At 38.0% G+C, this 14,627-nt stretch overlaps 1 protein-coding gene across 5 annotated transcripts; it reads right to left on the bottom strand.

The window, feature by feature from the left end:
• Positions 1–2: 2 nt before the first annotated feature.
• On the bottom strand, positions 3–14,324 carry zfat (zinc finger and AT hook domain containing). 5 transcript variants are annotated; one of them, XR_013648366.1, is made up of 23 exons: positions 14,119–14,324; positions 10,192–10,329; positions 9,471–9,638; positions 8,941–9,069; positions 8,364–8,486; positions 8,223–8,296; positions 7,518–7,576; positions 6,083–6,154; positions 5,759–5,907; positions 5,560–5,651; positions 5,255–5,403; positions 3,825–4,614; positions 3,296–3,422; positions 2,986–3,218; positions 2,799–2,880; positions 2,517–2,630; positions 1,655–1,828; positions 1,472–1,560; positions 1,077–1,241; positions 867–973; positions 701–776; positions 474–571; positions 3–401 (listed from the first exon to the last, which is right to left on the bottom strand). XR_013648366.1 is itself a non-coding variant. In XM_011484976.4 (23 exons), exons 1-23 carry the CDS (start codon positions 14,135–14,137, stop codon positions 201–203), a joined length of 3,402 nt encoding a protein of 1,133 aa, XP_011483278.1. In that variant the 5' UTR covers positions 14,138–14,324; the 3' UTR covers positions 3–200. The 5 variants fall into 5 exon arrangements, 3 of the variants coding, with proteins under 3 accessions (XP_011483278.1, XP_011483279.1, XP_078789606.1); XR_013648367.1 differs by having other exon boundaries at positions 3–395; XM_011484976.4 differs by having other exon boundaries at positions 1,103–1,241.
• Between the last annotated feature and the right edge of the window lie 303 nt (positions 14,325–14,627).

The raw sequence follows: 14,627 nt of genomic DNA, 5'->3' as shown, positions 1-14,627 counted from the left end.
AGTGAAAAACCACATACTTTATTTCAGTATATTTCAACAAAAATATTCAAAAACTGAAAAAGAATTTAATAAAAAAACACACAATCATGTTTTATATTCATGGCAACAAATAGAAAGAAAAGTACATTTACAAGATAACCTTTGTTGTCAGTCAGGATCTTAACACTCATCTCTGCATGTTGCTGAAATTTTCATAATTTCTAGTTAATCTCTACAGTTTGCTCTTGGACATAAACAATATAGTGATGTGTATTTTCTCCCTGAGTTAAGACCGTCAGAGCCTCAAGGCCGTGAGCGTCCTCCACCACCATAACCTGGTTACCCTCCGGAACCCCGTCTGCGTTGACCACCATCAGCTGGTCGCTGCATTCGGTGACCTCCTGCTCTCCAGCCACCTGCAACTTCCGACCCAGCTCAACATTAACACTTTCTCCCAGCATTTGTTTTTACCAAAGTAATGTCCCGTTATTTACCTGTTGTACGACAGTGACAGTGCCTGGACCCATGGCAACCATGGATGTGACTGCGTCCTGAGTCTCTGAGCTGAATTCAGCAACTTGATGGATGTTAACTGAAATAAAAACACACACATTAATGTAGTTCTGAGTAAAAACATCCATAAAATACATTATACTAAAGGCCCATGTAACATGTCTGACAGCTTAACAAGGATCTGTTTGTTGAGTTATAAAGATGTTACCATTTTGTTCCAGTACTGCTACAGGTGCTTCTGTCAGGTGCTCTTCTCCTTCCACTGATACGTACTGAGTCTCCACCTGCATTTGCATACATGCAATAAAAGCTTCATCAGACACATTGTCCATGACAAACAAAGCTAAACCCCCTGCAGCACACAATGCTTTCACCTCCAAAGGGCCTTCAACTACTTTAAGATTGTGTTTGCTCTTCAGGTGACGGTTCAGCTCCCACTTTGTCCCATAGACAAACTCACACTCAGGACATTTCATACCACCTAAAGACAGAGACGCAAAAGTGAATTACCAATGAAGTGTTGAAAGTTTTTTTTCTTCTTCTTTGGTCTAACTAATGTTTTAATGTTTGTAATGAAAAGTTACTTTGGGAATAATGAAGGAGTGGGGACCTTGCTCTTTCAGGATGTCACTGTTGGGCAGTCCGGGTCCAGCGTTCTCATAAGTCTGATGCGGGTGTTTCATGTTGTAGTGTCGCTTCAGGGCACCGGTGCTGTTACAGGAGTAGTGGCAACGCGCACAACGAAAAGGCTGAAAACAGACCCACAAAGAGAGTTTCAGACAAGAAAACTGCAAGAAAATATCCATCTTTAACTGGAAACTGTATCATTAACCAAGCACTTACCAAGCACTTACAGAATGTCAGTGAAGTAAAAACATATTTTAACACGAAAGATGGTTTTCTAGTCATTTATATACAAAATGTTAGAATAACCCCATAAGTTTATTGATTAAGAATACATATCAGTGTTACTTCAGACCTTAAATTTTGCATGCTGCTCCATGTGTCTCAGTAAAGATGCTTTCAAGATGGAGGTGAAGTCGCACTCCAAACATTTAAACTGCTTTCCTGGAAACACATAATCATTACTTTCAGTGTAATATAGATGGATGTGTCAAATGTTCATCAAGAGTAGGACAGCATCAACAGCAATGCTGGATACCTTCATCTGTGTGGCTCAGTCTGTGACCTTTCAAAGTGATTTTAGTTTTGAACTTCTTCCCACACAGATCGCAGAGGTGATGCCTCTCCACATTGTGGCGGTTCATGTGGGTCTTCAGGTTGCTGCGGCTGCGGCTCGAGTAGTCACACATGCCGCAGGCGTACGGCTTCAAACCTGTTGCTCAAACAAAAATTTAGATTAAAAAATTTTGACTAAAGAAATAGGTTTTAGGAAAAGGTCAACCAACCAACCAGATGATGTCATTTAAGGATGCTCTGTGTTTAATAAGCTACTTGTGGCATATTGTGTTTGAAAACTCAAAAGAAACAGTTTACTAATATTAAAGTGTCATTTTTAAGAGACATTTGTGAACAAATATTTTTACGATAAATGAGTGAGTGTTAGACTGCAAGAAAAATAATGTTTATAAGCAGCTGGAATTCAAATGACTTCACATTTCAATGTGATACCTATCCATTAAATCATGGCACATTCCAATAATTAGCTTCTGGTTGAAGAGGTGAATCCCCTTTGGGATTATTTTGCCATTTATGTTTGCAACTATACTGCAAAAAGGAAGCAGGACTAATAGAAAGCAGTAGCTTCATTATATTTATTATGAACAGAGGTAAGGTAAGGACGCAAATGCAGAAGAACTGTTAAAAAAACTAAAAGTTTTCTGAAAAACTGCTGCACAGAACTTCACAGACAAGCCGCTGCTTTCTGTAATGTGACTGGGAGGTTGCTTGTTACACATTTTAATTGTTTGTTTTGTGGACGATATTGAGGAGGTGCGAAAACTCAAACTCTATCACCACCATACATATTTGGATGTGGATTGAGAGCGGGGCTGTTGTCGCACCTTGGTGGGCCCAGATGTGCTGCTGAAAATCACTGCTGTTCCTTAAGAAGTAGGAGTCACAGTAAGGGCACTTCACGGCTCGCTGCACCATTGAGCCGCGAACAGGAACTTTGTCTGTCAAAAACATGGATGCACACAGACACACAAAAAAAAAAAAAGGGTTAAAATGATACAAAAATATAACACAGCTATAGAAAGAAAAAGAACTGGTTCATGGAGAGGATGTGTTCAAAGAAAAATTCAAAAATTTTAGATGCACAACTGCCTTCCTGCTATATTTACCAGGGTGGGAGGATTTCATGTGGTGTTTTAGTCTGTGCTCCGGATAACTGTGATTACAGACAGGACATGTTGCTCTGCTCACCTGGAAACAGAAGAAAGTCCAACAAATACGAAACTAAGACTAATATCAGCAGTAGAAGCAGATACGCATCTGTCAAAGCAGTAATAAGAAGCAACGTTTGGTTACCTGTTCGTGAAGCGCCCTCAAATGAGCTTGAAGTTTGTATTTGTCAAGTGTCGTATATTTACAGCCAGGACTGGGGCACGGCAGCTGCAGGTCACCGTGCTTCTGGATCTGGTGACGCTTCAAAGAGCTTTTAGTGATGGAGGAGTAGCTGCACTCTGAACAGTAATGCAGATGCTCCTTGGTGTGTGTGCGCACATGGACGTTCAGGTTAACTTTGTACCAAAAGAGTTTACCTGTGAAACAAACAACGTGGGACAGTTCATAGTAATATTTAGAAGGGCATATGATGCACAAAGCAACATCCTCTCACCGCAGTATTGACATTCCAAGTTGCCGTAAACCTTTCGAAGCTTCTGGAACGTTTCCATATCGAGCTTTGTCTTTGAAAGGGTTGAAAACACCTCCTTGAATGCGCTCCGAGGGAAATCCTCCAAAACCTTTTCAAAATAAAAGAAAGCATCACCAACACAGTAAACATGGACAAAGAATACAACAGGAGAAGAGAAAGATTGAATCAAATAAAACAAAAGAACACATAAAAGTGCCCCTGCACTGAAATTATTGTAAAATTATAGGAGATTTACTGAAAAACCACATAAATGAAATAATACAAATAAGTCTAACAGAAAAAAAATTCCCACATACATTAGGAATTTTTGTTTATAAACTAAATAAATCAATAGTAAAACTACAGATGTATGTAAAACATCGTTAGAAATGTTTCATTAGAAATGTTTCATTAGAAAGGAACACATTTCTGTTACAAAGGCACCTACTTAAAAAAAACAATATTACTAACTAAGCAAATCTACAGGACCATCGGTTTGGCTTTTAGTCACCTGTGGATCGGAAAGGTTTGAGTCCAGATTCAAGCAGGAGTTTGAATCTCCAGGTGACGCAGATGTGTGCGTGTTTTCATGTGCACGCGTGTTCACTGCAGACTCATGACTGTTTTCATGAGTTTTGTCCTCCACGTGTGGACAGTTTTCTTCAGGTTTGTCAGCTGCAGAGGTACGTGTTGAGTTGTGGATCTTCTCTGCTGTTAATGCTTGAGCGCATAGTTCTTTTCCCTCTTCTTCTTTTTTCTTCTCATTTTCCTTTACCTGTGCATCTTCTGTGTTTCTTTCTAAAGTGTTAGTTTGTTCCTCATTTGTCTCGTGAGTGAGCTGATTTTTCTCCCCAGCTTCCCACTCCTGCTCTTCTGCAGGATGTTTTCCATCGTGTTGAACCACACTGTGCTCCTTTACCGTCTCCCCACTCAAGTCTTTGCCCTCCTCACTCCCTTCACCTCCGTCAGGTGGAACCAGGTAGTAGCTCATGTTGATGGAGTTGATAAAAGCTTGCTCTTTGTCCAGCTCAGAATGAGACTTTTCCAGGTGATCCTTCAGTCTGTGAGAGCTGACCAGATTCTCCTTGCACACGCAGCACACATAGATGAAGAGGTGCTTCCTGACATGAGCTGCTAGAGCGGCAAACTTGGTTAGAGTATGGTTACAGAGTAAGCAGGCAAAGGGGCACTGGGGTCCATGGATCAGCAGGTGGCGCTCTCGCTCCAGCTGGTTTTTGAAGCGTCGGTTGCAGGTGGGACATCGGTACAGGAGCTGCCTGAGACCCTGACGAGTTTTTGACCTAGATGAAGACAACCAATGAGAATATCAAGGATTTATGGATTCATTGGGGGGGAAAACAGTTTTCTATTACTCATGTGAGATTTGGAGACTGTGGCTTGACGGGACAGCCAAAAACATCACAACTTGTAACCCTTGTGCTATCCTAGGCACTTTAACATTGGGAGTTGGGTCATCTAGACCCACAAGACAGTGCTCTGAACCTTTTTTCTTCAACGATTTCTGAACTTCACTGGTATCCATGGATTACATGAAATCCACTTCACCTTTATCCACCTTTGTCATGGTAGGGAGAACACGTCAATGTAAGGGTGGGGTCATCTGGACCCCATAGGATAACACAAGGGATAAAAGTTTAAAACATATTTTGCTGCTTTTAGTTTTTTCTGATCATTTCACTTTTTTATTTATTGATGTCCTCATAGCTTGAATTGTTGTCTAACTTATGATTTCCGAAGTCTTTTGAATGTAATTTTTACAAAAATAAATAAAAAATATTAATATATTAATAATAAATGTCGAGGTCAGATGTGCTGGTTTGACACAATCTAAGAAAACCGGCAAGCGAGTTCCTTAAACCAATCCACATTCATTTCCTTCACTTCCCCTTTCAGCTTAAAAGCCTCTGCTGTGAAACAAACCTCAGCTGTTGGTAGTTCTGATTCACAGCTGTGTCTTTCAGGTTGTGATGCTTCTCCATGTGTTTCAGCAAGTTCTTCACGTCGGAGTATTTCTTGTCACAGAAGCTGCAATGCTGCTTCATTTTCAGGTGGACTCGCTCTATGTGGACCTGTGTTAAAGGAAACTTAAAGTTCTAGCGGTCTTTGAAATGTGCATTCAGTCTATAAAATCAAATCAAACTTTAGAGAGACATTTGATGGTCCAAACTACATAAACGGATCAATTCAGTTCCTGAATTTTAACTTAATCTTGGTGATGAATGAACCTTAAGGTGTCCTGGGCTGAGGCAGCTGAAGGAGCAGTGCGGGCAGGTGAACCTCTCTCCTGTGTGCTTCCTCAGGTGAACGTTCAGGTTCGCTTTGAAAAAAACAAAAGGATGAAAATGAAAGGCTGTCTTTACATGTTTCCAGCTAACATCCTTGGTTTATATGCGCTTACAAGTGCAATGTTTCTCCAGAGTTTACCTTTGATGGCGGATGCATAGTCACAGTGTGGACACTTGAAGGGTTTTTCCTGAGTGTGCGTCCTCAGGTGGGCGACCAGCGAATGTCGGAACTTGAAGATCTTATTGCAGAACTGACACGCAAAGATCTTTAACACGCTCTGAGGTAAACTGAGAGGCAGGATAGGAGAAAATAAAACTTCTGACTAAAACCAAAAAATCAGGATTGATGACTCTTGAGATAAGAAAAGTTATCCAATCATATAAATACTCCGCTTAGCTTTAACCCTTCAAAAATACAGAAGAGCTAAAATACCACATAAATGTGTAAATATTCATTAAGTACCTGGAAGCTTCTTGCTTTAAGGAATATTCCTGAAAGCCTTTGCTGGTTGACAAAGTAGAAGTCAGGTGATCACTACAACGACAAAAAGAAAAGTTGTTTAACTTTCTTTTGTTTCATATACTGCACTTTTATTTTGTAGTTACAGTAGGGGTGTAATGATTAATCTATTTCTATTCCTATGATCCAACTAGAATGATCTTTCTGAGGCAGAATTAAATCAACCTAAGGTGGGGCAAAAAAGTATTTAGTCAGCCATCAAATGTGCACGTTCTCCCACTTACAAAGATGAGAGAGGCCTGTCATTTTCATCAACTATGAGGAAAAAAAACACTGTCTGATTTTTAAAGAATTTATTTTATGGTGGAAAATAAGTATTTAGCCAATAACAAAATTTTAACTCAATACTTTGTTATATACCCTTTGTTGGTAATGACAGCTGTGAAACATTTTTCGTAAGTCTTTAAAAGCTTTATACAAACTGTTGCTAGTATTTTGGCCCATTCCTCCATGTAGATCTCCTCGAGAGCCATTTATATAGATAACCAGTTCAAACAGGTGCCATTAATACAGGTAACCAGATCTTATAACAGAAGAAGTTACAGGTCAGTGAGAGACAGAAATCTCTTATTTTTCACCATAAATTGCAAATAAATTCTATAAAAATCAGACCATGTGATTTTTTGGATTCTTTGTCTCATTTTGTCTATCATAGTTAAGGTTTACCTATGATGAAAATGACAGGCCTCTGTCATCTTTTTAAGTGGGAGAACTTGCACAATTGGTGGCTGACTAAATACATTTTTGGGTCACTGTATACCATTAAAAATCATTTGAAAATGACATAAATTGATAATCAAATCGATCTTGGAAAATACCATATGGATTGAGACATGGTACATTTATTTTACTATAACATAAAAACTACGAAGTGCATCACAGCGGACAACACACATGTGAGGCCAGCAAACAAAATGATCAAACCATCATTACAGTCTAATGAAAAATTTCTAAAGACGTAACCATATAGAGCAGTAAAACTTTCTAATAATGTTTTGTTGGTATTATTTTGATGTGGGAAAAAAAACAGTTGGCTGAACTTTATGAAACTAAATGGATTTGACATAATTCTTGTTCACCTATTTAGTTGTTCACATATTTAATTTACACTTTATTATCTTGCAAGAAATACAAGGAATATAGAAAAAACTTCACCTGCCCTGTTCAGTATCCAGGTATTTAGATCTGAGTCACACTGGTTGGAGTTTTGGCTAAAGATGTAGTGCATTGATTTTAGGTCAGTGAATCGGATAGAATGTAATCATTCAAAATGAACCAAAATCGAAAGTAAATAAAAACAGCAACCACGATCATCGAATCAAATCATCCTTAAAATGAACCATTACACTCCTAATTTACAGTAAACATATAATACTACCTTATCTGTATCTCCTGGTCTGTTCCAGTTTTACAGACAGTAGTCTCTCTGTTGTGGTCCTAAACCCAAACACCAAATAAAGAAAAACTTAGAATATCATGATAAGGTTTAATAGACATAAATCATAGCAATCTTTCAACATTTCATCGCAGATGTTTTATTTACTGTATATGCTAAAAATGTTTAACTTAATAAACTTCTCCAACAGCATTCTTAAAAATGCTTTTGGATCTCTAGATTGTAAACACGGAGTGTTGACCAAATTTTTTTCTTTATGAAAATATGTGCTGTGTTCTATGTGAATCCCAAATTATGAAAGGAAAAAGTTGTTAAATATAACATAATTTTAGCAAAAAGGTTGAAAATGTCTGCTTAATTTTTTAAAAGATTCTTTAAAATCTAAAATAGGACAGAGCGCTTTAAGAACTCAGTTGTCCCTACAGCTATCAGGCTGTTTAATGAACCTGCCTGATATGAACTGATATTATTTTGTGAACTGTCTTTTTAATGTTGTTTGTTGTGTGTGGTTGTGTGTTTTGCTACCGGACACCTGAATTTCTCCTTTGGGAGATTAATAAAGTTTATATCTATCTATCTAGGCAATTTATTTGGCTTTTAATAGCTAAGCAGCTGCTAAACAAAACCATCTCTGGTGCATTTGTGTTTCCTGTAAATTAAGAAAAAATAACTAAAGATTTTGCTCACCTGGTGAGGAGTTTTGGCGGTTGTGGGCTCTTTTTCTGCTGAGGGACGCTCTAATGGAACCATTTTAGAAACATCTGTGGTACAAATAAAAATAGATCTTATTTTGAACATGAGCATTAATTAGAAATCTCCTAAACTGACCTGGAAGCATCTCATCTTCAGTCAGGACAACACTGATGACAGAATTTGTTGGCCCATTTCTGAGGCTTTCACCCGCAGAAACACAATTTTGGTTGTTTTTCTTGGTTCTTATGCTGCTCGTATCTGCATGGACATCAAAGAAATATTATTTAGAACAGACTGAAAGACACCCCATCAAGTATAAATGGTTATGACATAAAAAATCTGTTTATTTAACCTGACATTTTTGGATCAAGCTAATCATACTGCAAGGCTTTGCCATGTCTCAGTTTAATGTGTTAATCTAGAAGCTACATTTTGATGTAAAAACGTGCATGATTTATTTTTTAAAAATAATTTGAAATACATTTTTTAAATGAGAAATCATTAAAAGGCAATGCATCATGTTCTATATTCATAAATCCGGAGACTTTTGAGAAGTTTCAAGGACACTGGATTTGAAATGGAAGATTCAGACACCCCTGCTTAAGGCAAATACCCTATAGGCTATAGTGAGCTTACTGGGGTGTAGTGAGTGAATATGGACATAGCCATTGTCTTTCGTGTTGCTGATACTCAGATGTTTCCATTTTCTCACCCTTGCTTGGTTTCTCCACCTCTTCATCCTCATTTTTCATGCAGATATGTTTCGAGATCTGTCGTTTGTTGCTGAATGAGCGGTGACAGTTTGGGCATTCCAGAGACAGGATCCCAGCCTGACTTTCACCTCGACAGATGAAAGCAAACCCAGTCAGAACACAGTAATGAGAATTCACATGTACACACAATTGTACATGGATAAAAGTTTACTAAAGAGAAAAAAACATCATCTTTTGAAAGATTAAATCATACCGGGTGCAAAAGTACCAGCATAACATCTAGACTGGCCAATACACTGGTTTTAAAGTGACTTGGTTAAGTGCTTAGGTAAATTAAGTAAAAGACAAACAAGAAATTCCAATATCAGCTTTATGAGCTTTTTAACTTCAAGCATTTTTCACCAGATAAACAAACATAAAGTATACCCAACAGTAAACCTGTGTACGTCATCTAAGTTAATCTGTTTGGAAAAAAAAAAATCATCAAAGGAAAAAATGTTGGTTTGCTCGTTGATGGCAGCAGTACTACCTTTATTGAAGTGGTGTGGCTGTTCTTCCTCCTGATTTGTAGTATTGGTAGTTTTTTCTTTCAAATTATGTTCAGCACAATGTTTGGAGTCTGTTGTGCCTTTTGTTAAATCAGTGTGCTTCTTTTTCGTGGAGCCTTTTGGTCGTCCCCGCTTTCGCTTCACCGGACCTTTTGTACACCGGGAAATAAACAAAATAATTACGGAAATGTGCTCAGTTGTGTACAACTGTCTCGTGGATGAATGGAGTGACATTATAAGACATGCCATCCTATTAGTATTATTTTTTTTGCCAATACTGTATGTGTAGTTCCCCATCTGCAGGAAAATAGACACTAAGATTGTGGATTATTTACCGGTATTTTATAGGGGGTTAACTACCCTAACACTATAAAGACAAATGTCTTTACCATATACGATCAAATTGCTTCAAGTAGTTTCATGAAAACAGTATGTCTCACAAAAAAACGAGTTTTCAAACTGTCATGTTCTAGTTTTGTAGTTTTTCTGCTGCATTCTAGTTTTTCTAAGCCATTTCCCTGTCGTGGGATCAATTAAAGTTCTATCTTCTTACATCTTCATCCCAAAAGTGTCTCGATAACAACTTCTTTTAATGGGTTTGATCAAGCTAAAATGTAGTGTAATTTTTACTCTTCATAATAACATTTGTAGAGCGATTACCGGTATTTTTAGGGAACTAGCTCGATGCTTTAGGACTCTCACCTGCTACCAGAGGTTGAAGTGCAATGATAATGTCATCTGGAGACTCCTGCTGAGAGTGAAGCTTGGAACAATGGACCAGCAGCTGAGAACGACTTGAAGAGAAGAGGTTGCACAGACGACACATGTACACAGAACCAGCTGTAAAGACGAGGAGAAACAAAAGATGATGATTCAACCACTTTGTATGTTACCCCAAAAATTCTCAAAAATGCTCCTCCGCATGTGGAGTCGAATATTCAGCCAAGTGTTTCCTAAACAGCACAAGTTTGTAACCTATGAGACAATTCAAGGTGTGTAACACAGACAAAGGGCTTTGGCGACATTCTAGGTAGGACCATTTTTTTACTCCACTGGCAGATTTTCTTTTTGTTTATTTAAAAAAAATCTTTCAATGGGGTGAAAGTTTTTGACTTATTCCTAAGAGGCCTGTCTTTGTAGTGTGGAAGAAAAGCCCACAGCCCTGTACAATCTCATCCAATATACAAGCTTCAAACTGTGGGAATAGATCAATTTTGATCCCAAAGCTCACATAATGATTTGTTTCAGCTCATGATTCATGTCCATTCAATATTGAATACGTATATAGTTTCCACTCAAAACAAATTTCATTCGGTCAAAAAAAAATTTTTTTTTACATTTCTAGTGATAGAAACTGAACAAGAATGGAAAGATCAAAAATGTCAATATTTATTTTTTTTTCACTCTAAACTAACTGAAATAACTTTTTTCTGGAAGAGTTCAAAGGAATTTACTTCGACAGTAAATGGATTATGGATTTAAGGAATAAAGATCCATTCAATACATTTATTCATCAGAACGTTTAGTGTAAATTACATTTTTTTAATAAATCAAAACAATAGTAATTGTAAAAAAAAAAAAAACATTTCAACAACATCATAAACAACAATTATAATAATGTTTAAGAAATGTAAAGAAAAAAAACGACTTGTTCCTTTTTAAAACTGAAGAGCTGTTTATACTTTAGTTATTCCCTCAATTTAAAAGATCTTCCCAGTGGTAGACAACCTTTATTTGAGAGGAAATCCTGTATTTCACAACTAGTACACTGACATTATGTAAAAGTGATTTATTTTTAATATAAAAACATATTTTACCAAACCATTATGTCGATTTTCTATTTTAATAGGGTTCTGTCCAAAAAAAAAAAAGAGAAGTGTTAGTGTCTATCATCCCACTCAGCTTAACACTATCAACAAGCCTTTTTAGGTGTCCTGTGAGCCTCTTCTTGTTTTCAACAGCTGTTTACAGTTTTTCTCAGTCACTTTGGTGCATTTCCCACAACAGTATTAAAGTTTGCACCACCACCAAGCGCAAACTGCAAAGTATGCTAGATGAGCCGCAAAGGCGAGTCACTTTCTCAAAATGAATTCAGTTGCACGAAAGCAAGTCAGATGCTCCAAATTGATAGATTATGCTTCAGAAGCAAATCCTTTAATCGAAAAAGATAATTTGATCTATAATTTGATGAGATAATTTGATCTTCAAAAGCAAGTATTTATGTCAATGAAAGTGTTAGTGTTGTCTTTACTATTACATTGCAGCATACTATGCCACTAATATGTGAGCTATAGCTGTAGTCAATTGTAATTCTAAATGCCAAAGGTTGCCTGGTACAGTACAGAGCAAACTAGTTTGTGCTGGATAACCCTACATTACAGTTTGCTCACCTGTTCTCTCGACAAAATGTCTGAATAACTGAATTGATTGATAGAGGTTCTCCCAACATTTTGCAGCACCCCATGACCAACCACAGCCATTGTGAAGCCTTCATTTCCCACATGATCCAGATCATCTTTTCCTATGTAATCTATGCAGGTTATCCAGTACAAACTACACTGACCAAAAATATAAACGCAACACTTTTGTTATTGCTCCCATTTTTTATGGTATGAACTCAAAGATGTGAAACATTTTCCACATACACAAAATAACCAGTTCTCTGAAATATTGTTCACAAATCTGTCTAAGTCTGTGATAGTGAGCAGCTCTCCTTTGCCAAGACAATCCATCCCACCTCGCAGGTGTGCCATATCAAGATGCTGATTAGACAGCATGATTATTGCACAGGTGTGCCTTAGACTGGCCTCAAGAAAAGGCCACTCTGAAATCTTCAGTTTTGTTTTATTGAGGGGGTCAGGGGACTCAGACAACCAGTCAGTGACTGGTGTGACCACCATTTGCCTCATGAAGTGCGACACATCTCCTTCGCATAGAGTTGATCAGGTTGTCTATTGTGGCCTGTGGAATGTTGGTCCACTCTTCTTCAATGGCTGTGCGAAGTTGCTGGATATTGGCAGGAACTGGAACACGTTGTCGTATACGCCGATCCAGAGCATCCCAAACATGCTCAATGGGTGACATGTCCAGTGAGAATGCTGGCCATGCAAGAACTGGGATGTTTTCAGCTTCCAAGAATTGTGTACAGATCCTTGCAACATGGGGCCGTGCATTATCATGCTGCAACATGAGGTGATGTTGTTGGATGTACAGCACAACAATGGGCCCCAGGATCTCGTCACGGTATCTCTGTGCATTCAGAATGCCATCAATGAAATGCACCTGTGTTCTTCGCCCATAACATATGCCTGTCCATACCATAACCCCACCACCACCATGGGCTACTCCATCCACAACATTGACATCAGAAAACCGCTCACCCACACAACGCCACACACGCTGTCTGCCATCTGCCCTGAACAGTGTAAACCGTGATTCATCCGTGAAGAGAACACCTCTCCAACGTGCCAGACGCCATCGCATGTGAGCATTTGCTCACTCAAGTCGGTTACGACGACAAACTGGAGTGAGGTCGAGACCTCGATGAGGACGACGAGCATGCAGATGAGCTTCCCTGAGACGGTTTCTGACAGTTTGTGCAGACATTCTGTGGTTATGCAAACCGATTGTTTCAGCAGCTGTCCGAGTGGCTGGTCTCAGACGATCTTGGAGGTGGATATGCTGAAAGGAGTGGAGGTCTTGGGCTGGTGTGGTTACATGTGGTCTGCCATTGTGAGGCCGGTTGGGGCCTTCTTGCTGTGAGCCAAGAATTATTAGAGTTATTTTGTGTATGTGGAAAATGTTTCACATCTTTGAGTTCATACCATAAAAAATGGGAGCAATAACAAAAGTGTTGCGTTTATATTTTTGGTCAGTGCAGTTCGCTCTGTACTATCAAAGTCATACAAGAGGTTTGCTTAAGGACATGACCTGGTAACCTTTGACATGTAGAATGATAATAGATTACATAGGAGAAGCTGATCATTGGTTGCAACTACCTACCGGTAATAGTTCTCACACGACATTTCAGTCTATGAGATTCACCTTTAAAAAATTATTTAGGGACATTTTCATGTAAACACCATAAAAATGTTTTTTTTTTTTTTTGTGGATGCACAAAATGTTTGACGTGTTCAATTTTGGGTGGGATGATGCAAGTATTAGTTGTAAGCATTTACTATTTAGCCTGTACAAGTATAGATTATTATGACAGACATGATAAAAACAAATTAATGATGGTCACAAACAAGTCAAATACAATCATTCTGCAGAGATTTGTACTTAAACAATTGATTTGTGCCCAAAAGCAGACGGTAATAATTAGTAATAGATTAAATAAACATAAAATAACTTCCACTAGTTTGTGCCCAATAATTAAATAATGTTGTGTAGTCTGGTTGCACTATTGTTGTACAGTTTAATTCTGTTGTGTGAAATGCACCAAGGCAACTGAGAAAAACTGTAAAGTAAGATTCCAGAGCAAAATCATACAAATAAATACCTAAACTCTAAACAGCACAGACGCGCGGTACAAATGTTTACATTCTAGACATATTTTCCCTGAAATCCAAAGGATCTCACCAACAACATATTCGCGCGAGATAGGCGTAAAACTAGCTCAAACCTTACCACTTTGTTGTCCATCCATACTGGTCCACGTATATGAAGAGGCAAATTATATTTGATATTCCAAAGAAAAATGCATCCCTGTATAGCTAAATAAAGTCACAACTTCAATAGTTTACGCACACATTTTGGTTTATGATTGCATACTTTCGTGTCGAATCTGCGACACAAGTCAACCAGTCAACCAATAATTATACCGGAAGTTGATTGGAAAAAAACTGTTAAAACCCGAAAGACTGCCTCCTAGTGAGCGGAAGTCAGTACTACAGCTACATGTTAAAATGTGCGAGAAATATGTGGGGTTCTCGCACAATTGAAATCAGTGTAATAAAAAAAATTAATGATAACGGTGTCTACTCTATTAAGATATTTTTAAATGTAATTTCTTTCTTTAACTATTTTGTTAAACATGTGTTTCCCTTTTATTATACCATGTAAAGTACTTTGCTACATAAATACACTTGTTCTTCTTCTAAAATAGACCACACTTCAGGGAAACAACCATTCAAAAA

Source organism: Oryzias latipes, chromosome 16 (assembly GCF_053564925.1).
Source record: "Oryzias latipes strain Hd-rR chromosome 16, Olatipes_Hd-rR_3.1".
Classification (NCBI taxonomy): domain Eukaryota; kingdom Metazoa; phylum Chordata; class Actinopteri; order Beloniformes; family Adrianichthyidae; genus Oryzias; species Oryzias latipes.
Note: the sequence above shows the minus strand (reverse complement) of the source record. Positions and strands in the feature narration are given on the sequence as shown.